Source organism: Choloepus didactylus, chromosome 7 (genome assembly GCF_015220235.1).
Source record: "Choloepus didactylus isolate mChoDid1 chromosome 7, mChoDid1.pri, whole genome shotgun sequence".
In the NCBI taxonomy this organism is placed as follows: domain Eukaryota; kingdom Metazoa; phylum Chordata; class Mammalia; order Pilosa; family Megalonychidae; genus Choloepus; species Choloepus didactylus.
The window spans coordinates 33667891-33695105 of NC_051313.1; the positions used below are offsets into that span (position 1 = coordinate 33667891).

The window sequence follows — 27215 nt, forward strand, 5'->3', positions numbered from 1 at the left end:
AACTCTCCAGAAACAGAAAGGCCTGCACAGCTGGAGTTAGGGGTTGGTATGTATCAGGAGATGAGTGAGGACAAAGTGAGGTCTCCTCTTCAAATAGAGCTGTTTTCAGCTGTAAAGCTAATTAAAATCATGCTACATGTACTCCCTTCCAATAAAATGTGACCTTATTTCAGGTCAATTGCTAATAGACCCACACTATATCAACATTGTATATCAAAGGTTTTCAACCCTGGTGGTGATTCAGAATCACAGATACCACTTCTTAAAACTACCCACATCCAGCGTCCCAGAGATTCTGAGCCTACAGGTTAGGATGGGGCTGGATGAGGCAACTACAGGATTCTTAAAGCCCAGAGAGGTCTGAAAATCATGATCCCTGCCTGTAAGAAACCAGTGCAGTGGGTCAACATACATAAAGTGCTCAGAGCAGTGCCTGGCACAGAGCAAGTTCAATGTAACTATTTACTATTTTTATCAGTGGTGTGTTACTTTTTTACAAAGGCCCTGATTTGTAGTGTTTGCCCATTTCCATGGTATAAATACTGCCCCCATGGCCAGTTTCAAGCGACTAACGGTTTCCTTGTTTGCACAATTCCTGAATATTTAACCATCAGCTTTTGCAGGCCCCTAATAGCCAGCTCTTGCACACCAATGGACCTGCCTCTGGTCAGGGTACTTTATTCAGTTTGGACAACTGGGTTTTCTCAACCCCCGGCAATAGTAATTAGTCCAAGATATGGGTATGTGATCCCAATAAGGTCAGATTCCTTCCTGGGAGAAAGGAGCCCTTTTCATTAGGGCTGCCAACAGGGGAATCCACAGCTGTGTGTTACCTTACCTCGTGGAGGAGATGCTTTTTTATAATAGGAGAGAATGGGGTCAAAAAGTGCAAGGAGAAACAGAGAAAAGCTGCACTGAAAAACTCAGGCAAGCCTGTGCAAGCCTGTGCATTTGAAACCCCTGATCTAGTCCCAAGGCTTTGACTCTTGCAGCTTTTCCAAGAAGCCCTCCTGGCACAGAGCCCTCCATGACAGACTCCTCCCCCCCCCCCCCCCCCCAAGCAGCCTCAGCAGCCACTTCCTCACAGCCTCACATGACCAATAACAACACACACCACAGCAGTTGCAAACTAGTGCCCTGTGGGCCAGGTGCAGTCCACAAGTTGTGTGTGGTTCCCTCCTAAAGTAGCCAGATAAAACACAGGCTGCCCAGTTTCACTTAAAATTCAGAAAAAAACAAAATCATTTTTTAGTGTAAGTATACCCCATGTGATATTTGGGGCATATTTATACTAAAAATGATTTTGCTATTTATCTGAAATTCAAATATAACTGGAAGGCCTGTATTTTTCTTTGCTAAATCTGGAAACCTGATAAATCAGCTATGTTTGAAAATAAGCTAACATTTAAGAATTGAGAGGATTCTCATACAAATTGCAATTTCTAGCTTATCTTTGTTTTAAAAAAACAAACAAAAAAAAAAAAACAAAAAACAAAACAAAACAGAAGATCTGGCATGACCGAGCCCTTATTTCCTTACGGCAACATTTGGGAGGGGTTGAGTGAGGATGTGCCTTGAGAAGGGGTGCACACTCTCCTGGCTGCCCCAGGCCCCACCTCCCCACTCAGGCATTTAGGTGAACCGCCTGGCACCCAACCTTCTGCGTCTGCAAGCAGAAGCCTTTCCTGAACACCAGCTGAGAAGACACACCAGGTTCCATGTTTGTACAATACTCTTCACTTACGAAATGTCTAGGAGACTGAAGCAATTGGAACACACTGCCTTCCATGACACAGCCCTGGCTGACACCTCCAGTACCTTCTCCTGCAAATCCCCACCTTCCACTTGACACCCCAGCAGTTCATTGCATGGTTTCTCCCCTCCAGGTCTTTGCTCTTACTCTATTCCCTCTGCCTGAAGTGCTCCCTCCACCCTCTCACCTGCCAACTCCAACTCCTTTGTCGAGTCCCAGCTCAAGCTTACTTACTACCGCAGGCTTGTCCTCTGTGATTTCCATGTACAAAGCATAGTAGTGAGGGGCAGAAACCCTGGAGCCAGACCACCTTTCTGGGTGACCTTGAATAAGCTATGTAACCGTTTTGTGCCTCATTTTTCTCATCTCTAAATGGTGATGATGATGATACTAATAGTGTCTACCTCACAGGGTGGGTGTAAGGATAGTTAGTTTGTATATGCAGAATGCCTATTAGAATTGTGACTGTACATGCTATATTGTTATTAAAATATCTATTAATTATTCCATCATTCCACAATTATTTTTTGGGTCCAGTGGGTACCGAGCACTAAGCTCAGCACACAAAACATACCATAAACTATCATAGATACTCATGTCAAGAAGCCACAGCTCTAGGGGAATATTCCAAACACAAAACAGTAAATTACAATGCAGGGCACAAAGTGCTATCAAAGTTATGGGTTTTATGGAAACCAAGGGGTGGGGTGGGGGTGGAGAGGTAAAGTGTAGGGGCTGAGAAAGTCTTCCCATAAGGATGATATTTATGATATTTAAGATGAGCATGTGAGTTAGTATATGCAGGGAAGAGGCCCTCCAGACTTAGGTGCCAATGTGTAAAGGTTCAGGAACCTCCACTCGCATGACAGGGGACTGAAACTAACTCCTCAGCATCTCTCTCTCCCATTATGGGAAGCTACCTGCAGGCCTGAGTGCTTTTTATCTCTGTGTCCCTGACTCTAGCATGGTGCTTGGCACACTGCTGCTGCTAAATAAAACATTTCTGAACCAAACATGATCCAAAACTCACTAGGTTACCGTGCTTTTCACTGTTTAAACATCGCTTATTCTTGAGGCCTGTAGCAAAGTATCTTTGTCTTCAAAATTTTATGCTCACACAGATGCACAAAATTGCCTTCAACATGATATTCCCTACAAGGTGACTAGACAGGAAATGCACAGAAATGTGAACAGGAGGGGATATGAAAGACACAGATGGAAGGAATAATGGGACCTAAGGAGTTACTGGCCAAAGGACCACAAAGAACAGAAAACCCTTTTCAACTCTCAGTATGACTAAGGAAATCATCGTATAGTAGGAAAGTAGAAAAGTATAATAGCAGGAAAAGTACACCTTTTTTTCCCCTCCTAGCACTTGTACAAAGAAAACAAATTCAGTTCTGTTTTGACCCTTGACAGTCTGGAACTGCAATGGGGCACGGGCATTACCAAGACAAGCAGCCCTGGCTGATGTGTGCAGGGGTGGTCTCGAGCTCCACCCACAAACCCGAAAGCTCCCAAACGCTTTGGCAAACACTTAGTCTCTAAGTGTCCAGGCACTACTCTAGCTTGGTGCGTCTATTACTCATTTAACCCTTGCAATAACCTTTAGAGGTAAATCCATGTATTAGTCCTATTTTAGAGATGGGGAAACCAAGAACAGAAAACAGGGTAAGACACCCAAGGACAGAGCTCTAAGCCAGACAAGTCTGGGTGCAGAATCCACACTCTGGTCTCTGCGCTCATAACCAATTCTTTTTCTGGTTGGATGTTTAGCTCTTCGACTAAATAATTTATGTAGCTTTTTCACAGTTTCTTTTTGAAGCCAAAGGAATGGAGGGAGAGGGATGCAATTAGCGAGTGCGGGTGTCGAATCATATACCAGCGAGGATCCTAACTTCACAGGCTCTTGTGAGGATTAGAACTTATTCAAAGTGCATGATCCCAATATGTAATAAGTGTGTAACAAATGTTTCCTTCTCTTGGTAAGACACAAAATTAGGTTTAAGGAAGATCTTAATGACTTGTGCTAGTGTTCCTTTCAATACGCCATACCTTTCCCTGGCTTCAGTTTTTAAAAATTCACAGGGGCTATCTTGGCTGTGCAAAAGGGAAAATGCAGCCAAGGAAAATACAAGCCCCAAACCAAGTGGCTGTCTCGGCGCCCCGCCGGTGCCCAGAGACGTTCCATGGCCGGAGAAGTGCAAAGGGCACCCAAGGCCTCCGCCCCACCCCTGCCCTAGGAAACCTCGTCTTGCAAAATTTGTCCCCCCCCCCCCCCACTTTCTTCCTTACCCTTCGCCCAACGACTTGCTTAAAGGCAAGGGTAGATAAGCAGGTCTTCGCGGCACGGACAGGGACCGGGGATGCCAACTTCAGGGCAGCCTCCAGTGGGAGGCCGAGTTTGGCAGAAAGGAGGGGCGGCTGCAGGACTCGGGCAGCGCTCGCCGCCGACTACGCCGGGAGGAAATTCCAGCCCCAGCCGCCACGGGCGGCCTCCGCCACTCACCGTGGCGCTCTCGGACAAGTTGTGGCGACACAGAGTACAGTCCAGGTCGAAGCTAACGCCGTCGCAGGCGGCAAGGGAGAAACCATGAGCGAGAGCTGCGCTTTCCGCGCCCGCGGGCGGCGCTCTTGGCCGCGCGTCTCCCGCCCTGTGCGCGAACGGCGATCCCTGCGCCGGGTTCGTTGGCGGTCCGCCGGGGACAGCCCTCTGCTGGTGCCCGCTGCTCGGTGGCTCTGCCCTGGAGTCCCGAGGGCGGGATATGACGAGGGCGATGCCAGTGCTGTAGAAATGGTGGTGGGGGTGGGCGCAACTAAACCCTGTTGGCACGTATCCTGTGCCAAGGGTTGTCCCAAACCAGGGCTCCCTTTCGTTTTTAAGACGCCACAGAAACCCAGAGTTTGAAAAGTTGACTTGACTCCTTCCTCGTGTGTGCTTCGGACTCAGTTACCCCAGAATTTGGAAAGCATTTTCTCCCACTTGATCTCTGACCATGGATTGAATCGAAATCCTTTTATTCCATTGTTTTCTAGGGATACCTTTCACTATTTCACCCCCTGGAGTGCGTTAGAAAATAAATTTATTAGATATCCGTGAAGGACCATTTTGCAAAATGACATCATTTAAGAAAGCCATTAGTAGTTATTGTATTATTTGATGATGATTTCTATTGTAATGAATTTTTCTATGAAAGGACATTAAAAATTCCAAAGAACATACTACAGAAGAGAAGACTGTGCGTAATAAACAGAAGGTTTTAAGCTTTATAGAGCACAAAATGATTTGAGTGACTACTTTCTCAATACTTTCAAGGACTGTGTATAGTTAGTGTCGTTTTAGATTCCTAGAAGAAAAAACAATGGACGCCTTAGGGCATTTAATTTCCTGGAAGAGAAGGGCTAGGACTTTGAGAAGAAATACAAATCTTCCTATTGCTTCTGTTTCAAATTTAAAGGAACACTTTGTCTAATGGGAAAAATCAATACTCATGACATAATGAAAACATAACTGATTGAGAATTACATTTAACCCTTGCAAACACTAACCCTTGTGAGGCTAATAGACCAATCAGGGGATTAATTTCATGCAATAAATAATTCAGTCATATAGTACACTTATTATACCTTGTGGGCCCATTTGAATAAATTGATAACTTGTTCATTGTAACTCTTAAAAGCTGCTAAACAAATCTCTCGGGAATAGGAGTGGGAAAGAATTCTCAAGCAGAATTAAGCTGTAGTGATGAGTCCAACAAGCATGCCTCAAACGTCCGTGAACCAAAAGAGAAAAAGCTGATTCTTTTCATAGCCTGTGCCTGTTTCCCTTTTTTGAGACTGTTGGCCTTGGAGCCTTGACCTTAGCATTCCTTGAGCCCCCCCACTCCCCTGTGCAGTCGAGTGCCTACCAAAGTCTACTGAACAAACTTCCAGGTAGATTAGGTATTGAAGATCTTGTTTTATTTTATGAAAAGGCTCTTGAAGGACGTCCCTTAGTAATGTCAATATACGAATGCATTCATTGCCTGAGAGAAGAGCATAAAAGGATTGTTTTGGTAGCATAGCAAAAACTTTCCCTTGCAAAATCCTCTGAAAGGGAGTTAATTTGCAGGGGGTTCCTGGGCTTTTTAAAGAAAGAAAAAGGCCTTAATCTAGTACAGATAGATGGCCGGGAGACTACATCTGGGCATTAGAGCTGGATATTCTCATCAACAGTCATTTCTACTTGCTGACTTAACAGCTGTTATATTTGTTATACTCCTTACATCTACCTAAAGAGCTCTGTGCTGAGAGTCCACTTTGACACTTGGGGGAGAATTTTGCAAATCATCCAGGCCCATCCTCCTGAAGACTGTCCTCCTTCTGGAGCACCACTCACCACCACTTCAATTCTCAGGCTAACTCCTGAAATGATCACCTCTCCTCTCCATTCCCTATACCCTGAGGTTAAAAACAAACATTTCACTTTAAATGTTTCATAAGGCTTATTTTCAAATAAAGATATTTTCATTTCTAGGCATATTAAACTTTGATCACACTTACTGATAAAATACCAAAGCTCTTCTATTATCAACTCAATTCAATTCAATGTTCTACACTTATACAAATTAATTTCTGTTCCTTTAAACCATATATTAAATACCAGTAATGAGATTTTACTCTAGTCAGTGTTCTTGTGTCAAATGTGGCAAATATGTGCCATGTGAAAGATTCCTGAATGACATGAATTTTGGCTTATTATTTATTGGCTTTTTAAATTTGCGTTTCTTTTAAGTGTAGTGTTAATTCCATGCTGTCAAGCCATATATATATATATATATATATATATATATACACACACACACACACACACACATACATATATATATATAGTATTCCATGTACTGAGTTTTTACTTAGAACTAGAACATTATGAAAATTTAGAAATGCTCAGAAATAAGGAAACATGATATTTGTTGCTGATTTTCTAGAATTGAATTCCATGATTACAATGCATCTATCTATTGGTAAGTTGCTATAATTAAGAACTTTAACCTTTGATGTGTCTTTTACTTAATTTGCTATTTAAAAATTATTCTAAATAATAACTTTGTGATCAGCTAGCTTAAGTTTTATACTCCAAAATTACTCACTAAATGATCTTTTGAGGATTTATACTACTTATTTATATCTAAATTCTAAGTGTTATTTACAAAACAGTTATTTTGGGGGAGGAGAAAATGACTGTTAATTATTTCATTTGTTTAAAATGTGCTTTTCTGAATACTCCAAATTAAATATTGTAACCTATGCCAATCTACACTTGTCTTCTCTAGTCCATATAATTCGTTTAAGGGGAACAATAATGTTTATTTAGTATTTTTAATGAGAAAATACACAAACACCTAAAAATTAATCTGTTACATTTTAGCCACTGAACTAAATAGAAGAAAAGCTGATTTGTAATACTGGCTGTGGCCTTAAGATGGCAGTAGTTCTGCATTAAGAATATTTTTTGTTTGATTTCTTTAATAATCTTAACGTCCTTAGTTTTCTTAATGAAAATATACTTCATTTCTACCCTCCATTTCTTCTCTTTCCATAAAAAGAGAAGGCCACTTAGAAATTTCTCCTTATTTTGTGTGTAATGTGTATTTATTTTTAACAGGGGGGAGGGAGGATGTGATAGGATAAAGCCCCTGGGTAGGAAATGTGGTATTAAGGTTTCAATGTTGTGTCTGGCGAAAGAACCAAATGTTTAAAAGATGACATGGGAACCTCTTGGAGGGAGAGCTAAAATATTAAATGACAAAATTGTGATTCAAAAGATCTCAAATGATGGAGCAGTGGGTTGAAATTTAATTAGGACACATATTAAGTTTTGTTTTTGTGTTCTAGCAACCAACTTTAAGATTATGTGGTGGGGAATCTTGATGTACCAACAGTTAAGTTGAAAAAAAAGTTGTGGAAAAACTCCAGGAAAACTCAGTTCCAGGATATACTCAGTATCTCTTTGATTAACAGTTTAGGATACTTCCCTTTGCCTTTGGCTGTCCTTGGGGTAAGGGGGTTCTAAATTGCAGGAGGGCTAACATATTGTCAGGGAGTCTGGAGAGAGGTTTCTGGGGCTTGGTCAATGGTATCCATACACATACTTTTCCTTAGCTAGAACATCCTTTTTAGTCTTTTGTTGTCTGCCTCTGGCCACACTGTCAGCAACTATCCCTGCTGCATTCACTCTGAAATACCGCTATCTGGTTACAGTGTCTTCAGAAAAGGGTTTGCTTTTGGCCAAATCATGAGATCATGTAGGCTTGCCACTTAGCTCTCAGCCAAACCCCATATCAATTTTGAGCAGTCACAGGAAGCCTTCAGCTTTGGAGCCACAGAAAAGCAGTGTATGTGTTATGGTGGGGGAAGGTGGGGTAGCTCCCTAGTTTATCTCTGTATCTAGATGTCACCAAGGGTTCCTGCTGTAGTGACTGTCTTATATTGTCTAAGGACACTCTGTGAAGCTGTCTTCTCTCAGAATTACAAATGAGAATCAGGGCCCAATTCTCACAGCTTTTGAATCCCTAAGCTTATATGGAGAGTTCTGTAGTTTCCCATGCAGGGATTTTAATTTCGCAATGGGACAGAGTACAGGGCTCCTTTCTCAGGGACCCTATCTCAGGTTCACTATCACGTTTTCATCCCATTTTCCTGAGACTAATGTTGTCAGGCAAAATAGGGGATGCCCAAATTAAATTTGAATGTCCCATATATTGCATGGGAAGACCTTATATTTAAATAGTATTCAGTAATTTTATCTGAAATTCAAAATTAAATTGATAGTGTGTGTTTTTATTTGCTAAATCTAGCAACTCTACCATAGACATATACTCTGCATCCATTTCTGAAACCAATTTTTTGAAAAAATTTTTAATTAGTTTTTTTCTTTCAGAAAGCCCAGAACTTAAAAAATTCAAATGTGCTTTGGCTTTCAAGACTACGCTATAGGAGTGTAGCTCAGCTAGTTGGGGCAGTCTGGGTCTCAGGAGGCTCTGGGTCTCCCCTAAGTCCATGAGTACTGAGCTGATCACAGTATTTTGGCACAGATATAACCGATTATGTTCTGGATACATTGGTTGAAACACTCCATTAAATCAGGCTTTTTTTTTTTTTTAATGGAAGTAAACCCTTGGCTACTAAATTTTGATTAGCAATGTTTACTGAGAGTCTGTTGTGTGCCAAGTGCTAAGATAGATACAGAATACAAAAGTGGACAAATGGTCCCTTCCTTAGAGGGGTTTACACTTAGACAGGAAGATGACACAGTCTCAGAACTACACTAAAGCACTGCATGTAACTTTGAGAGGAGAAGCTAATCTGGAAGGGCTTCTTTGACTCATGCTGTCTGCTCTACCCAGAATGGTCCTTCCCCACTTCCTTCCTTGATTTCCATTCTCCCGTAGGCTATCCTCCAATATTACCTTGGAAGTAACGTTAAATATTTTGTCTAGTTGCAGCAACTTGGAGAAATCTTTGTTCCTGTTATAATAACTTGTTTTTGTGTCAGCCTTCTCCACTAACTGTAAGTTATTTCAGACTGAGGGCTATCTTGTATTCATCTTTGTATCTCAGTGCTTAGCTCACAGTCTGGCACAAATGTCCATTGAATGAATGAATGAATTTTCATTTCTTAATTTCCATCTTCATGCATTTTTTTTTAATCTTCATTTTATTGAGATAAATTCACATACCACGCAGTCATACAAAACAAATCATACATTCGACTGTTCACAGTACCATTACATAGTTGTACATTCATCACCTAAATCAATCCCTGACACCTTCATTAGCACACACACAAAAATAACAAGAATAATAATTAAAGTGAAAAAAGAGCAATTAAAGTAAAAAAGAACACTGGGTACCTTTGTCTGTTTGTTTGTTTGTTTGTTCCCTTCCCCTATTTTTCTACTCATCCATCCATAAACTAGACAAAGGGGAGTGTGGTCCTTCTGGCTTTCCCAATCCAATTGTCACCCCTAATAAGCTACATTTTTATACAATTGTCTTCGAGATTCATGGGTTCTGGGTTGTAGTTTGATAGTTTCAGGTATCTACCACCAGCTACCCCAATTCTTTAGAACCTAAAAAGGGTTGTCTAAATTGTGCGTGAGAGTGCCCAACAGAGTGACCTCTCAGCTCCTTTTGGAATCTCTCTGCCACTGAAGCTTATTTTTTTTTTTTTTACTGCTGTTAATTGATTTATTTTTTATTTTTATTTTTTTATCTTCATTTTATTGAGATATATTCACATACCACGCAGTCATACAAAACAAATCGTACTTTCGATTGTTTACAGTACCATTACATAGTTGTACATTCATCACCTAAATCAATCCCTGACACCTTCATTAGCACACACACAAAAATAACAAGAATAATAATTAGAGTGAAAAAGAGCAATTGAAGTAAAAAAGAACACTGGGTACCTTTGTCTGTTTGTTTCCTTCCCCTATTTTTCTACTCATCCATCCATAAACTAGACAAAGTGGAGTGTGGTCCTTATGGCTTTCCCAATCCCATTGTCACCCCTCATAAGCTACATTTTTATACAACTGTCTTCGAGATTCATGGGTTCTGGGTTGTAGTTTGATAGTTTCAGGTATCCACCCCCAGCTACCCCAATTCTTTAGAACCTAAAAAGGGTTGTCTAAAGTGTGCGTAAGAGTGCCCACCAGAGTGACCTCTCGGCTCCTTTTGGAATCTCTCTGCCACTGAAGCTTATTTCATTTCCTTTCACATCCCCCTTTTGGTCAAGAAGATGTTCTCCGTCCCACGATGCCGGGTCTACATTCCTCCCCGGGAGTCATATTCCATGTTGCCAGGGAGATTCACTCCCCTGGGTGTCTGATCCCACGTAGGGGGGAGGGCAGTGATTTCTCCTTTCAAGTTGGCTTAGCCAGAGAGAGAGGGCCACATCTGAGCAACAAAGAGGCATTCAGGAGGAGACTCTTAGGCAAAAATATAGGGAGGCCTAGCCTCTCCTTTGCAGCAACCATCTTCCCAAGGGTAAAACTTATGGTAGAGGGCTCAACCCATCCAACCACCAGTCCCCTATGTCTGTGGTCATGTTAGCAACCATCGAGGTGGGGTAGGCCAATACCCCCGCACAGGCTCCTCAAGGGGGCTCTACATATTTTTTTCCTTGTTTTTTTTTTAAACTTTTTTTTTTTTAATCAACTGTATGAAAAATAAAAAAATAAAAAAAAAATTAAAAAAAAATACAATAAAAGAACATTTTAAAGAGACCATAACAAGGGAGTAAGAAAAAGACAACTAACCTAAGATAACTACATTACTTCCAACATGTTCCTACTCTACCCCAAGAAAGTTACCTAATATAGCAACATTTCTGTGAACTTGTTCCTACTATACTCATCAGAAATTAACAGACCATAGTCATTCCTGGGCATTCCCAGAACATTAAATTTACCCGTGATAGCTTATCTGTTCTTCTTGGATTATTGTTTCCCCTTCCTTAATTGCTCTCTATTGATAGTTCCCCTACATTCTACATTATAAACCATTTGTTTTACATTTTTCAAAGTTCACATTAGTGGTAGCATATAGTATTTCTATTTTTGTGCCTGGCTTATTTTGCTCAGCATTATGTCTTCAAGGTTCATCCATGTTGTCATATGTTTCACGAGATCGTTCCTTCTTGCTGTCTTTTCATATCTTTTGCCCATTTTATAACTGGGCTGTCTGTACTATTGTCATTGAGTTGTAGGATTTCTTTATATATGCAAGATATCAGTCTTTTGTCAGATACATGGCTTCCAAAAATTTTTTCCCATTGAGTTGGCTGCCTCTTTACCTTTTTGAGAAATTCCTTTGAGGTACAGAAACTTCTAAGCTTGAGGAGTTCCCATTTATCTGTTTTTTCTTTTGTTGCTTGTGCTTTGGGTGTAAAGTCTAGGAAGTGTCCGCCTAATACAAGGTCTTGCAGATGTTTTCCTACATTATCTTCTAGAAGTTTTATGGTATTTTCTTTTATATTGAGATCTTTCGTCCATTTTGAGTTAATTTTTGTGTAGGGTGTGAGGTAGGGGCCCTCTTTCATTCTTTTGGATATGGTATCCAACTCTCCCAGCCCCATTTGTTGAAAAGACCATTATGACCCAGTTCAGTGATGTTGGGGGCCTTATCAAAGATCAGTCGGCCATAGATCTGGGGGTCTATCTCCGAATTATCAATCCGATTCCATTGATCTATATGTCTATCTTTGTGCCAGTACCATGCTGTTTTGACAACTGCGGCTTTATAATAAGCTTCAAAGTCAGGGAGTGTAAGTCCTCCCACTTCATTTTTCTTTTTTAGAGTGTCTTTAGCAATTCGAGGCATCTTCCCTTTCCAAATAAATTTGATAACTAGCTTTTCCAAGTCTGCAAAGTAGGTTGTTGGAATTTTGATTGGGATTGCATTGAATCTATAGATGAGTTTGGGTAGAATTGACATCTTAATTACATTTAGCCTTCCTATCCATGAACATGGAATATTTTTCCATCTTTTAAGGTCCCCTTCTATTTCTTTTAGTAGAGTTATGTAGTTTTCTTTGTATAGGTCTTTTACATCTTTGGTTAAGTTTATTCCTAGGTACTTGATTTTTTTAGTTGCTATTGAAAATGGTATCTTTTTCTTGAGTGTCTCTTCAGTTTGTTCATTTCTAGCATATAGAAACATTAGTGACTTATGTGCATTAATCTTGTATCCTGCTACTTTGCTAAACTTGTTTATTAGCTCTAGTAGCTGTATTGTCGATTTCTCAGGGTTTTCCAGATATAAGATCATATCATCTGCAAACAATGACAGTTTTACTTCTTCTTTTCCAATTTGGATGCCTTTTATTTCTTTGTCTTGCCGGATTGCCCTGGCTAGCACTTCCAGCACAATGTTGAATAACAGTGGTGACAGCAGGCATCCTTGTCTTGTTCCTGATCTTAGAAGGAAGGCTTTCAGTCTCTCACCATTGAGTACTATGGTGGCTGTGGGTTTTTCATATATGCTCTTTATCATATTGAGGAAGTTTCCTTCAATTCCTACCTTTTGAAGTGTTTTTATCAAAATCGGATGTTGGATTTTGTCAAATGCTTTTTCAGCATCTATTGAGATGATCAATTGATTTTTCCCTTTCGAATTGTTAATGTGTTGTAATACATTGATTGATTTCCTTATGTTGAACCATCCTTGCATGCCTGGAATGAACCCCACTTGGTCATGGTGTATGATTTTTTTAATGTGTCTTTGCATTTGATTTGCAAGTATTTTGTTGAGGATTTTTGCATCTATATTCATTAGGGAGATTGGCCGGTAGTTTTCCTTTTTTGTAGCATCTTTGCCTGGTTTTGGTATTAGATTGATGTTAGCTTCATAAAATGAGTTAGGTAGTGTTCCATTTTATTCAATGTTTTGAAAGAGTTTGAGTAAGATTGGTGTCAGTTCTTTCTGGAAAGATTGGTAGAATTCCCCTGTGAAGCCATCTGGCCCTGGGCATTTATTTGTGGGAAGATTTTTGATGACTGATTGGATCTCTTTGCTTGTGATGGGTTGGTTGAGGTCTTCTATTTCTTCTCTGGTCAGTCTAGGTTGTTCATATGTTTCCAGGAAATTGTCCATGTCCTCTACATTATCTAGTTTGTTGGCATACAGTTGTTCATAGTATCCTCTTATAATTTTTTTAATTTCTTCAGGATCTGCAGTTATGTCACCTTTTTCATTCATTATTTTGTTTATATGGGTCTTCTCTCTTTTTGATTTTGTCAGTCTAGCTAGGGGCTTGTCAATCTTGTTGATCTTCTCAAAGAACCAACTTTTGGTGATATTTATCCTCTCTATTGTTTTTTTGTTCTCTATGTCATTTATTTGTGCTTTAATCCTTGTTATTTCTTTTCTTCTACTTGGTTTAGGATTGGTTTGCTGTTCATTTTCTAGCTTCTTCAGTTGATCCATTAGTTCTTTGATTTTGGCTCTTTCTTCCTTTTTAATATATGCGTTTAGTGCTATAAATTTCCCCCTCAGTACTGCTTCTGCTGCATCCCATAGGTTTTGGTATGTTGTGTCTCATTTTCATTCATCTCTATATATTTAGCAATTTCTCTTGCTATTTCTTCTTTAACCCACTGATTGTTTAGGAGTGTGTTGTTTAACCTCCAGGTATTTGTGAATTTTCTAAGTCTCTGATGGTTATTGACTTCTAATTGTATTCCATGGTGGTCAGAGAATGTGCTTTGAATAATTTCAATCTTTTTAAATTTATTGAGGCTTGTTTTATGTCCCAGCATATGATCTATTCTGGAGAAAGTTCCGTGAGCACTAGAGAAGAATGTGTATCCTGGTAATTTGGGATGTAATGTTCTATATATGTCTGTTAAATCTAATTCATTTATCAGATTGTGTAGGTTTTCAATTTCCTTATTGGTCTTCTGTCTGATTGATCTATCTATAGGAGAGAGTGATGTGTTGAAGTCTCCCACAATTATTGTGGAAACATCAATTGCTTCCTTTAGTTTTGCCAGTGTTTCTCTCATGTATTTTGTGGCACCTTGATTGGGTGCATAGACATTTATGATTGTTATTTCTTCTTGTTGAATTGCCCCTTTTATTGGTATGTAGTGGCCTTCTTTGTCTCTCAAAACATCCCTGCATTTAAAGTCTATTTTATCTGAGATTAATATTGCTACACCTGCTTTCTTTTGGCTGTGGCTTGCATGAAATATTTTTTCCATCCTTTCACTTTCAATTTCTTTGTGTCCCTGTGTCTAAGATGAGTCTCTTGTATGCAACATATTGATGGTTCATTTTTTTTAATCCATTCTGTGAATCTATATCTTTTAATTGGGGAGTTTAATCCATTTACATTCAACGTTATAACCGTGAAGGCATTTCCTGAATCAGCCATCTTATCCTTTGGTTTATGTTTGTCATATATATTTTTCCCCTCTCTCTATTACTATCCTTTAATGTACCCATACCGAATCTCTTTAGTACTGAACCTTTCTCCAAGGCTTTCTCTCCTTTCTTTGTTTTTCTGGCTGTAGGGCTCCCTTTAGTATCTCCAGTAGGGCAAGTCTCTTTTTAGCAAATTCTCTCAGCATTTGTTTGTCTGTGAAAAATTTAAGCTCTCCCTCAAATTTGAAGGAGAGCTTTGCTGGATAAAGAATTCTTGGTTGGAAATTTTTCTCACTCAAAATTTTAAATATATCTTCCCACTGCCTTCTCGCCTCCAGGGTGGCTGCTGAGTAGTCACCACTTAGTCTTATGCTGTTTCCTTTGTATGTGGTGAATTGCTTTTTGTTTTGCTGCTTTCAGAACTTGCTCCTTCTCTTCCGTGTTTGACAGTGTGATCAGAACATGTCTTGGAGTGGGTTTATTTGGATTTATTCTATTTAGAGTTCACTGGGCATTTATGATTTGTGTATTTATGGTGTTTAGAAGATTTGGGAAGTTTTCCCCAACAATTTCTTTGAATACTTCTCCTAGACCTTTACCCTTTTCTTCCCCTTCTGGAACACCAATGAGTCTTGTATTTGGATGTTTTATATTTTCTATCATATCCCTGAGGTCCATTTCGAGTTTTTCAATTTTTTCCCCATTCTTTCTTTTGTGCTTTCATTTTCCATTCTGTCATCTTCCAGGTCACTGATTCGTTGTTCAACTTCCTCTAGTCTTGTACTATGAGTATCCAGAATCTTTTTAATTTGGTCAACAATTTCTTTAATTTCCATAAGACATCTATTTTTTTATTTAGTCTTGCAATGTCTTCTTTATGCTCTTCTAGGGTCTTCTTGATATCCTTTGTATCCCGTACTATGGTCTCATTGTTCATCTTTAGTTCTTTGATTAGTTGCTCTATGTACTTTGTCTCTTCTCATCTTTTGATTTGGGTGCTTGGGCTTGGGTTATCCATATTGTCTGGTTTTTTCATATGCTTTATAATTTTCTGTTGTTTTTGGCCTCTTGGCATTTGCTGAACTTGATAGGGTTCTTTTAGGATTTGTAGACCAATTGAAGTCCTTATCTCTAATTTATCAGATCTACAGCTTCGTGGAGTACACTTTCTCTAACTAACCAGCAGGTGGCATCCACGAGCCACCTGTTCTCCACAAGCCAGTTCTCCCCTGCTTTGCCTTTGTGGTGAGTGGGGGAGTGAGTCTTGTGGGGTCCAATTGGTGTACCAAGCTTGCGTGTGTAGTTGGTATTGCGTACCCTGTATATGGGGTGTGTGTCTGGGTGGTCAGGGGTAGGGGGTGGCTCTAACAATCAAATCTCCGTGGTGATCCTGGAGTTTTAAAGCTGCTGCAATAGTCTAATCCTTCAGTTCAGTCCTGCCACAGTTTGTCTCTGCCACTGACCCATAAGTCCTTGGTTTTGGCGTATGGCTCCTGAGACTTGCGAGTGTGACCCTCTTCCAGGCCGTGCACCCCCTGGTCCTGTGTTGAGGGATGACTGTGCTATGTCACAGGTGAGTGCTGTCCCCCCAGGGCGGTTCTGGGCTGCTGGGCTGTGTAGGGAGGCTCCCAGTCTGCTGAAATGATGGCTGAATGGGGCTTTGTTAATCCACACTGCTCCACCTTCCCAACTCTGGGACAACCAGCTGAGGGTGCAGGGAAGGCTAATGTCCATGCCCAGTTTTGCAGTGTGTGCATGTTATTTGAAGCACTTCCGTCACACTGGGTTGTCTGGGGCAGCTCTGGGCTATGGGGCTGGCGATGGGCAGGAGTGTTTCCTGTCCACCAGGATGGTGGCTGTGAGCGGACACCCCCCTTTTCTTGGGAAGTTGTGGTGTTTAGTGAAGTTTCCCAGCCACTGGATTATTGCCTTTTGTCTCAGAGCTCTCTTAGTTCTGCTCTTGTCTTGACCTGCGCAAATTGCAAGTCTTTGAGGCTTTCTGTATTGGGCTTCTTAGAGTAATTGTTTTAGAAAAAGAAAAAAAAAGGTAAAAAAAAAAAAAAAGCCCTCCTCACAGATCTAATAGGTTATTGAAATGCTAACAGGCAAAGCAATTAGGGCCATTAAGGAAAGATCCAGGGGGCAGAGAGATCAGTTTTTCTTCAGGATTTGCATATGAGCCTGAGGGCCTGAGCTCTGCCCTTCCCCTTTCTATGTTCACCAGAACTCTAAAAAGCCTCCGCTTTTATTTTGGAGTTTTTCTTTGCTGTTTTTTCTATGCCTGTCTCCTCTCTGCTGGGCTGGCTGCTCTCAGATTCTCTGGTGTCTGGTCTCGGTCTATCTATGGTTGGAGTATGGATCAGTAGAATGAGTTTCCGATAAGGGCTGCCACTGCAGTTCTCCCTTCTCCTTCCCGGAGCTGACAGCCCCTCCTCCCATGGGACTGAGCCTGGCAGGGAAGGGTGGGGGTCCCCTGGCCGCAAAAACTTACAGATTTCGCTGATCTCAGCAGTTTGACATGTTCATGAGTGTTGTATGAAGTATGCCCAATGTCAAATTGCTCTGCGGTGTTCAGTCCACGCAGTTCCTGGCTTTCTACCTGCTTTCCTGGAGGAGTAACTAAAACATAGAGCTCACCAATCCATCATCTTGCCCCGCCTCCTCCATCTTCATGCATTTTGAAGTTTTGAATGGCTGCAAGAAAATTTTTACTTGGAGACAGGAGGCACTATGTTTCACTGGCCCCTAAATTCCATGTTCTCCATAGTCAATAAATTAGGATTCGCATTTCACATCCTAATGATAAAGGTTTTAATCTCTTGGAGTGACATTTCCAGGCAGTGTTCTGACAACTACTCATTTTTAGTTCTGCCAGATACTAGTAAAAGTGTATTAGATACTGATTTTTCATTTGACCTTTGGTAGACTCTTTAATCCCCACATCGAGAGGCTATTCAGGTAATTACAAGGTAAAAAGGACTAAGCCAACATTTTGAGAACCTAAGGACAACTTCCAACAACACTTACTTGTTCATAGGATATTGCATAGACAAATGATTCTTTTAGGAACTTAGGTTTATGTATTTTGGTGTGAGAGTCACAAAGTTCCCCTAGTTTCTATTAATAGATTGTGCCTATTTTGAGATAATATTGCTCACTAAACTCTCTTCATTACAACTGGTGACCCTGGGAAAGTAGGACATTTTTCCCCCTGCAATTGACTCTTGCTTTTAAAGCTATGTTTTAAAATGTCATTTGAGCATGCAAGCAGTTCTTAATGAGAATGGTTGAATAAATTCTGCTTAAGGCTTAGAATGAAAGTGTCAATATTTGCAAGATTTATTATTATTTTTAGTCACTTCTCGAAACTAGCCAAGTAAGCAACATAAGCAATAGCATGAGTATTTTCTCTTTTTATCTTTCTTTTCACCCCCAAATGTGAGAATACTCAAAAAAGAGTATCTAACTGCTACAGAATCTTTGTGTCAATGTTTGTCCTTTGTCACCATCTCTCACTCTTCTTGTGGCACACACACGCACGCACACATGCGTGGGGAGGGGCATGTCAGTGAGAGGAGAAATAGCAAACACTACTAAGCTTCTTTTATGTGCCAGGTATTAAGAACCTTAGATAATGGCCTCACTTAATCATGAAAACACCACGGGGAAGTAGGTGAGAGCGTCCTTATTCTACAGATGAAATTCAAACCCAGATCTGCATGACCAGAAGTCAGCCATTCTTGCTTTTAAAAAGTTTTATTTCACTCTTCTATTTGAATTGTTTCTTTAGAATAAAGTTATTTATGCATACTATATGTGTGTTGAAAGAACAAAGAAGCACATAGGATGAAAGTGAAAATTCCTTTCACTGCTCAACACATCATGAGTCCTCTTTCCCAGAAATAACTGCTGATATCAGTTGAATGGGTGTCCTTAGAGACTTACTCCTATATACAAAATGCCAATGTAGTTTGTTTGTATATTTATATTCTTGACATAAATGAAAGCGTATCTTCAAACTTTCCATACCATTCATTCATCCATTAGTCCTACTCCACCCCACCCAAAGTCACCTACTGTACTCATTTCTCATTTCTTGAATATATTAGCTCCTAACTTGTAATTTTTCCCTCCCTTGTCCTTTCTTAATTTTCAATTGTTCCAATAACCTAGCCTCTCAATTCTTTTAACTCTTCTCCAGTGAACTTGTCACTACTTCAGCCACATATTCTTCCTCCATAATCTCCAAGCAAGCATTCCACTCTATTACCATCCCTGTGTGGTTTGAGTGTATTATGTCCCCCAGAGAAAGCCATATTCTTTGATGCAATCTTGTGGGGCAGACAATTTAGTGCTGATTAGATTGGAATCCTTTGAGTGATCCCGTGGAGATGTGCCCCACCCAACTGTGGGTGATGACTCTGATTGGATAATTTCCATGGAGGTATTACCCCACGCATTCAGGGCTGGTCTAAATTAAATCACTGGAGCCATATAAATGAGCTGACAAACAGAAGGAACTCAGTGCAGCTGTGAGTGACATTTTGAAGAGGAGCTACAGCCAAGAGGGACACTTTGAAGAAAGCACAGAGCTGCAGATGAGAGACAATTTGGAGATGGCCATTGAAAGCAGACTCTTTTTTCAGAGAAGCTAAGAGAGGACAAATACCCCAAGTGCAACCAAGAGTGACATTTTTGAGGAACTGTAGCCTAGAGAGGAATGTCCTGGGAGAAAGCCATTTTGAAACCTGAACTTTGGAGCAGACACCAGCCACGTGCCTTCCCTGCTAACAGAAGTTCTCTGGACACCATAGGCCATCCTACAGTGTAGGTACCTGATTGCTAATGTGTTACCTTGGACACTTTATGGCTTTAAGATTGTAACTGTGTAACTAAATAAACCCCCCTTTATAAAAGCCAATCCCTTTCTGGTGTTTTGCATTCTGGCAGCATTAGCAAACTAGAACAATCCCTTTATATTTTTGCAGCTCACATAGTCAAGCACCCAACTCTAAAAAATCCTTCGAGTACAATGTAATCTAAAATCCAGTCAGCCCCACCTCCTTTTCACTCTCCCTTATTTACCTCGTGTTCTCACTTCCTTTTTTGATAAGCTGAATATTCATAATCATTGTAATCACTTCACTGATACATCCTTAACTCCCCTATTCCTCTCTCACCTTTTCAAACTCAGGAAAAACCACAACTCTGGTTGTGGTAGATTTCAAACCTGGCCATTATACTCCCTTTCTCTGTATCTGTGCCCCTTGCAATATTACTCTGCAACTCTTCCCATCAAGGAGTAAAGCCTATTTCTCCACCCTTGAATCTGGTCTGGGCCTGGGACCTGCTTTGGCTAACAGTAATATGGACCAAATGTGAAGAGTTCTCTGCCTGATGTGCTCAAATGACCAACTCCTGAGACACGGGCTTTCAAAGAAAGAGTTTATTGCCAAGCATGAAGCAAGAGATAACATGGCCTCTTGGCCTAAATATTTGTCTCTCCAAAGTTCAGTAACTCTGATAGTTTTACAGTATCAAAAGATGGGCAGCTTTTAGGATAATGAGTATAGTGGCTCAAGATGACAAAGTTAGAGATGATCTAATTATTGAGCATACACAGACTGATTGTACACTTAGTCACAGAATGTATGCAAGAAAATGGCAGCCTTAACACGATGATGAGTGGTATAGGTTACTTAAAGGTTAGAGTTTAAGCTACTGTGCATGTCAGGTGGGCCCATTTCGTTTAGCTCCAGCTTCATCTAGTAAGATAGTTTAGGAATTGGGGTGGGTTAGTTCTGGGATGACTCAAGTTCCTTCATTAATAAACATTAGGGGCTGTCTTGCATGATCATGAGACTCTAAAGTTGAAAAAGAGGATAAGGGGGCAAAAGTGGGGCTAGCCATGAGGTTTTTACAATCACAAGTTAAAGGTTATATAGTTACACAATCATTATCAGAGATCAAGGTGTCTGGGTTACAGCTCAGTAATGACAAGTATTTACTTCTGGCTATTCTAATATATTAGAAAGTAGGAAGAAATATCTATATAATCACTCAGTAATCATACTCATCTGTTAATTTCTAACTTCTCAGTTACAACAGCAAACAGAGGGAAGAGATGCTTTGCCAATTCTGAGCCTGGCCTTAAGAGGCCTTAAAGACTTCCACACTCTTTGGGAACACTGCCAATGCCATATGAATATGGCATATTATTCTCATGGACGATGGGAGACTTTATTCCAGTCACTTTCATCATCCTAGCCTAGGGTCAGCCAACTGGCAGATGTGTGAGTACGGCCATCCTAAACCAGCCATCCCCAGGTGGCCTGAGCTGACCATAGACCATGAGTGAGCCTAGTCACTTAGACCAGCTGAGCCTGCCCAGGTAGATCAGCAGGACTACCCAGGTGACCATAGACCCATGAACGGTATTAAGCTGCTGAGTTTGGGGGTTGTTTGTTATGTAGCAATAGCTAACTGATACACAGGTTAAACTCAACTTTCTTCGTTCCCTGCATCAACACCTGAAAACTAACTGATCCTGGCTGAAGAAAATACATACAACCATTGTATGTGTATTTCATTGAGGACTTAGCACTGCCAGGCAATCAAGGTCACAGGAACCTTGAAGCAGGTCTCTGAATGGTGGATTTACAAATCTTTCTTAATCTTTTCTAAGGAGAGGTGCGATACTAACTGTGAAACAGCAGAGACTAGGCTAGAAAAAGAGTCTGCAATAGTGCTGCCAACCAAATGCAAGGGCTAATGTAGGAGCATGTGCTCTCAGCTCCTTTGTGCCAGTATGGAGGACAGGAGTCAGTGGACAAGACACGTTAGCTCTCTGACAGCTTCCTTCCCCCAAGCAGCATTCAGGAGCCAGGATTTGGAGCTCTGGTGTCAGCTCTCTTATTAATTCCCTCAGCAGTTCTTGGCATCAGAGCCAAGCATCATTTTAAGCTCTCAGTCTGTCAACTCTGGATAATTCTTAGCTATTTCACAGTGCTGTTGTGGGAATTTATTAATATTTATGAACACATTTAAATGAAAAAGCACAGTATAAATATTATTGAATGAATTGAAATATTGTTTCCTACATAATGTTATGCACAACGGAAAATAAGCTATGTACTGTACTTTCTTCTTGAAACAATTTTAAAATGGTGATCATTTATCTGCTGCTTACCCTTCATCTTTAATAGTTTAGTGCTCTTTTTTTAATGCTTTCAACAATGATTTCTGTTAGATTTATTTTTTTATTGTTGCTTTCTATCAATGCATTGTGTTACCTGTTACATTCAATACATCTCTGTTTCCAGTTAAAATTTTGTAAATCATTGACTATGATCTCCCACTACTGAAATTTGGCCAGTGTACTAGGGACATTTGTCATTACTTTAAAATAACAATAGATATCTATTTCTTATAAGAATAGATATTTCTCTAGTCAAGTTTATTGCAAATCAAATTTCTATGACATGAGTTCTTGCCCCATTCTTATATTCTTAAATATAAAATTAGCATTATTTGTGGCTAAAAGAAAATGGGATTTTGAGGATAATAAAATCAGCTTAAGTATTACATTGTTTACAAAAACTAGAGAAATAATTTATTTCTCATAAAACATGCAAATAATATGCAACATATTTGTAACTATTCTCAAAATAGTCATAATGGTAATATTTTACAAATTTCAAAAATAAATTCACTAAATGTTAAAAGATACACCATTCAGAAACATTACTTTTTTAAAATTCTGCCCCATATAGTATGTGGTAGAAGTCATTTTAACAATTTAACTTCTGTATTGCATCTAACTTTAAGTTCAAGATTATTATTGTAAACGTTTCCCTTATTTCTTACAAATTCAGCCTATATAATTCTTTCCAGCCATCTCTGCTATTTTACCTATTTTGGTTAAGATGCCACAAGGCCATCACCAAATGCTATGCCACATGAAGCTGACAGCCATTTCAGACTGAGTGTCTTGGGACTAAGCTATGCTCCTGTAAGAAACAGCTCTTAAGATCTCTGAGATCTAAAACAATAAAGGTTATTTCTTAATTAGGTTAATCTACCTGTCTGGTTCTGCTCCATGTTTTGCTGTGCCAGGGAGGCAAGCTAATAGAGCATCCCTCATCTAGAAATTGTTGTCATTTCAGAGGAAGAGAAAACATTTAATTGCACAGCTCTTCTTAAAAGGTTTCACCTAGAAATGATACACATCAGTTCCAATCATATTTATTGGTCAAAGCAAGTCATAAGCCAATACTTATCTCTTCAAAAGGATAGGAAAATATAATCCTACCACATGCTTGGCAGAGGAAAACTGGAAATAACCTTGAACAGCAATAATAAATACCATATCCAGCAATCTTGATTAATATTTTCACTTTTAAAAGATGACATTTTCTGACCCTGTTCTCCAAATCAGGGCTTAATCATGCAATAACTATCCATTTAAAAGTCTAGTATTTACAGTGTACTATTCCAAGCTCTGTGCATGATGCAAACATGAAACAAGTATAAATCTAAAGACTCTTGTGTATAATTTAGAACAATAGTACTCTTAATAGCACTTTGTACTTCTCCCTCATGGCTCTTAGCATGCAGGTTATTGACTATTTCTTTAACTTTTTGCTTAATGTTGTCTCCCCCACTAGTTTATAAATTCTATACAGGATACAGACTGTATCTCTATTCATCTCTATATCCTCAATAGCTAGCACCATGCCTGATATGTGGTATGTGATAATCAGTGATTAGGTGTTGAATAATTACAAGAGCAGAAAACTCCTATGGAAGTCAAAGAGGGAGACATGACTTCCAAACAAATTCATGCCTTCTTTAGATCTTTATCTTGCTTTGTACTGCCAATGTTATCTGATCACACTTGTGGTTTGTAATGATGTCCTTCCATAGGAGGGGCTATGCTTGTTTTATTTATTTTTGTATTCCCCAAGCACTATCCCAGTGCCTGTCACATGGTAGGAGCTCAGTAAATATTTGTTGACTCAGTAAAACAAAGGAGGTAAGCCCCCAGGACCGCTGAAATAAATGTAAATAGACAGGCTGCTGTTTTACAATAATAGTCAATCACTGGGATCTAAGATGGCGGCATAGGGAGGAGTCCCCCTGGAACAACTTAAAAAAAAACAACAAAAAACCAGAAACAACTAGTAAATAAGCTGGAATAACTGTGGGGAGACAAATGTGACTGTCCACTCATCATACACCAACCTGAGTCGGGAGGAATGCCCGCGATCACAGCATAAAATCTGTAAGTAAAAACTGTGGATCCAGACTTCTGGAAGATGGTGGTTAGGAGAGACAGGGCAAAAAAATACCTCTGTGAAAAATACTAGATAAAAGCCAGAAAGTTACCCAGAACACCAGTTCCAGTGATGCACCAGCTGGACAAGTTCTGCTAATCCACAGGGACTGTGCATTTGGTGAAACTGGGAGTCTGCTTTTTGAAACAAGTAAGCACTGCGGTGTGGGGAAACCATGGGTTGGCATTTGGAGTCAGACTAGTTCTTTTTTAAAAAAAACCAAAAGCGGCTGTGGGTACAGCAGCGAGAACCACACAGGGAAGCACGGCAGGAACAACATCTCCACTACCTGTGAGTACGCCTCAGTGTCTGGCATGGACGATAGACTCTCGTGCACCCTCAGCTAATTGTCCTGGAGATAGGAAGGCAGAGCGGTGCGAAAGGGGGGAAATTAACATGCCCTATTCAGCCATCCTTTCAGTAGGCTGAGAACGCCCCTACATGGCCCTGTGGCCCAGAACTTCCCTTGAGGGATGGCACGCATTTGTGACGTAGCAGAGCCTTCCCTCAGCAGAGGTTCTAGAAGGGCACAGTTTGGAAGAGGGATGCACTCGGAAATCCTGGGTACTGTATGCCAATACCAAGAACTTGTGGGTCAGCAGCAGAGACAATCTGTGGCAAGACCAAATTGAAGGTTTAGACTCTTGGAACAGCCAAAAATCTCCAGGAACACCTGGGTGGTTTGATTGTTAAAGCCGCCTTCCCTCCCTAACCACCCAGACACACACCCTGCATTCAGGGTGGACAGCACCAACTACACATGCAAAACTGGTGCACCAATTGAACCCCACAAGAATCAGACCCCCACACACCACAAAGACAAAGTTGGGGAGAACTGGCTTGAGGGGAATAGGTGGCTTGCAGACACCACCTGCTGGTTAGTTAGAGAAAGTGTATACCACCAAGCTGCAGATCTGACAAATTAGAGAGAAATATTTGAATTAGCATACATATCCTAAAAGAATCCTATCAAGTTAAGCAAATGCCAAGAGGCCAAAAACAACAGAAAATTTTAAAGCATATGGAAAAAACAGACAATATAGATAACCCAAACCCAAACACCCAAATCAATGGATCAGAGAAGATGCAGTACTTGGAGCAATTAATCAAAGAACTAAAGACAAACAATGATACCATGGCACAGGATATAAAGTACATGAAGCAGAGCATGGCACAGGATATAAAAGACATGAAGAAGAGCCTAGAAGAGCATACAGAAGAAATTGCAAGAGTAAATAAAGAAATAGATGATCTTATGGAAATAAAAGAAACTGTTGACCAAATTAAAAAGATTCTGGACACTCATAGTACAAGACTAGAGGAAGCTGAGCAATGACTTAGTGACCTGGAGTATGAAAAAATGAAAAATGAAAGAATAAAAGAAAGAATGGGGAAAAAATCAAAAAAATTGAAATGGACCCTCAGGGATATGATAGATAAAATAAAATGTCCAATGTAAGACTCATTAGTGTCCCAGAGGGGAAGAGAAGGGTAAAGGTCTAGAAAGAATTTTCAATGAAATTGTTGGGGAAAATTTCCCAAACCTTCTACACAACATAAATACACAAAGCATAAATGCCCAGCAAACTCCAAATAGAATAAATCCAAATAAACTCACTCCAAGACATATTCTGATCAAACTGTTAAATACTGAAGAGAAGGAGCAAGTTCTGAAAGCAGCAAGAGAAAAGCAATTCACCACATATAAAGGAAAAAAACATAATACTAAATAGTGACTACTCTGCAGCCACCATGGAGGTGAGAAGGCAGTGGCATGACATATTTAAAATTCTGAGACAGAAAAATGGTCAACTACAAATTCTTTATCCATCAAAACTCTCCTTCAAATTTGAGGGAGAGCTTAAATTTTTCATGGACAAGCAAATGCTGAGAGATTTTGCTAATAAAAGACCTGCCCTACTTGAGATACTAAAGGGAGCCCTACCAACAGAGAAACAAAGAAAGGAGAGAGAGAGATGGAGAAAGATCCCATAATTTTAGATGAAGATGCATTTTTTAACGCCATATAGTGACCACTGAATATAAGTTTGGCTTTATTGTCATCATAGTCATCATAAGACACAACCTTATATTAAATTATTTTTAATCCCATAATTCAGAGTGGAATAAACAGACATTGCAGAATAGTGACATTACAAAGGAGAAAACATACTTGGTATCACATCCTATTCCATGCTGCCATTTCTTTCATGCTATTTCAAATGGATAATTCAGGTTTATGGTAAAGCATTCTTTCTGAAACACTAGAAATCAGAAGATGAAGACACTTGCCTCACTTTTCTGACTTGCTGATTGTAAATGTGGTCATCTCACTTAACTTGTGAGATGACTCTTAGTTTCCTAATTGATAAAATAGGAAATAGACTAACAATAATTAAAAACTATCAAATTTAAGTCTGAAAATATAGACTTCTTTTGAAAATCCAGAGGAATACTCTTATACTTTTTGAGACAATTGAAAAATGTGTGTTCTTAATTATGTTTTATTGGGTGGTGTAGATTAGATGCCATTGTTTGGAGATGGGCATGAAATATATATAGAAAAGGCATATAGGGAGCAGTGTTGGTGAAAATGTCTATTTATATATGAAGAGACATCTGTTATTGTAGTCATCAAAACACTAAATTTAAGTGGCAATTATTAACTTCTATTTTACACACTGAAACAAAAGAACATTAATTGTGGACCCAAGATTTGCTGTTTATTGCATAGTTAACAGAAAATACTGAAACATTTTAGCTTCTGAGTTCAGATAGAGGGTTTGGCAAAAAAAAAAAAAAAAAATCTATTTACTCTCTGATCCCTAAGCGTGTATAGTTTACAGTGAGAATTCCTATAAATAAAACAAAATTATCTCAATGCATTTAGTTCCTTGGTTCAGATAAAAATAATTTGAATAGCAAGGGTTATGTGTAGGCATGTTTGTAAATATACGAAGGAGGAAGAAGGGGAAGTATTGATCTGTATTCAGATTTATTCTGCAACCTTGGCATGGTGAGAATAGTGCAACAATATCCTCATCTGTAAAATTTATAACATGGTCACTGTTTTGTGTTATCAAATAAGATGACTATAAATATCAGAAAATTAAATACTATTCTGAAACTTAAAAAAAATATAGGGGGCATATAGGGAAAAATACCAGTTGCAAACTAATTGCAGGTAGTAGTATTTTAACGTTCTTTCA

The 27215-nt window shown here is 39.6% G+C and overlaps 1 protein-coding gene across 1 annotated transcript in view; it reads right to left on the bottom strand.

Moving 5' to 3' along the window:
• NT5DC1 (5'-nucleotidase domain containing 1) overlaps positions 1-5418 on the bottom strand; it is a 91051-nt gene extending 85633 nt beyond the window's left edge. Inside the window, exons 1-2 of the mRNA XM_037844630.1 lie at positions 5381-5418; positions 4263-4539 (exon numbers count right to left, since the gene is read on the bottom strand). Coding sequence (XP_037700558.1) covers positions 4263-4539; positions 5381-5418 — 315 coding nt within the window. The remainder of the gene's footprint in view (positions 1-4262; positions 4540-5380) is intronic.
• Positions 5419-27215: the final 21797 nt, after the last annotated feature.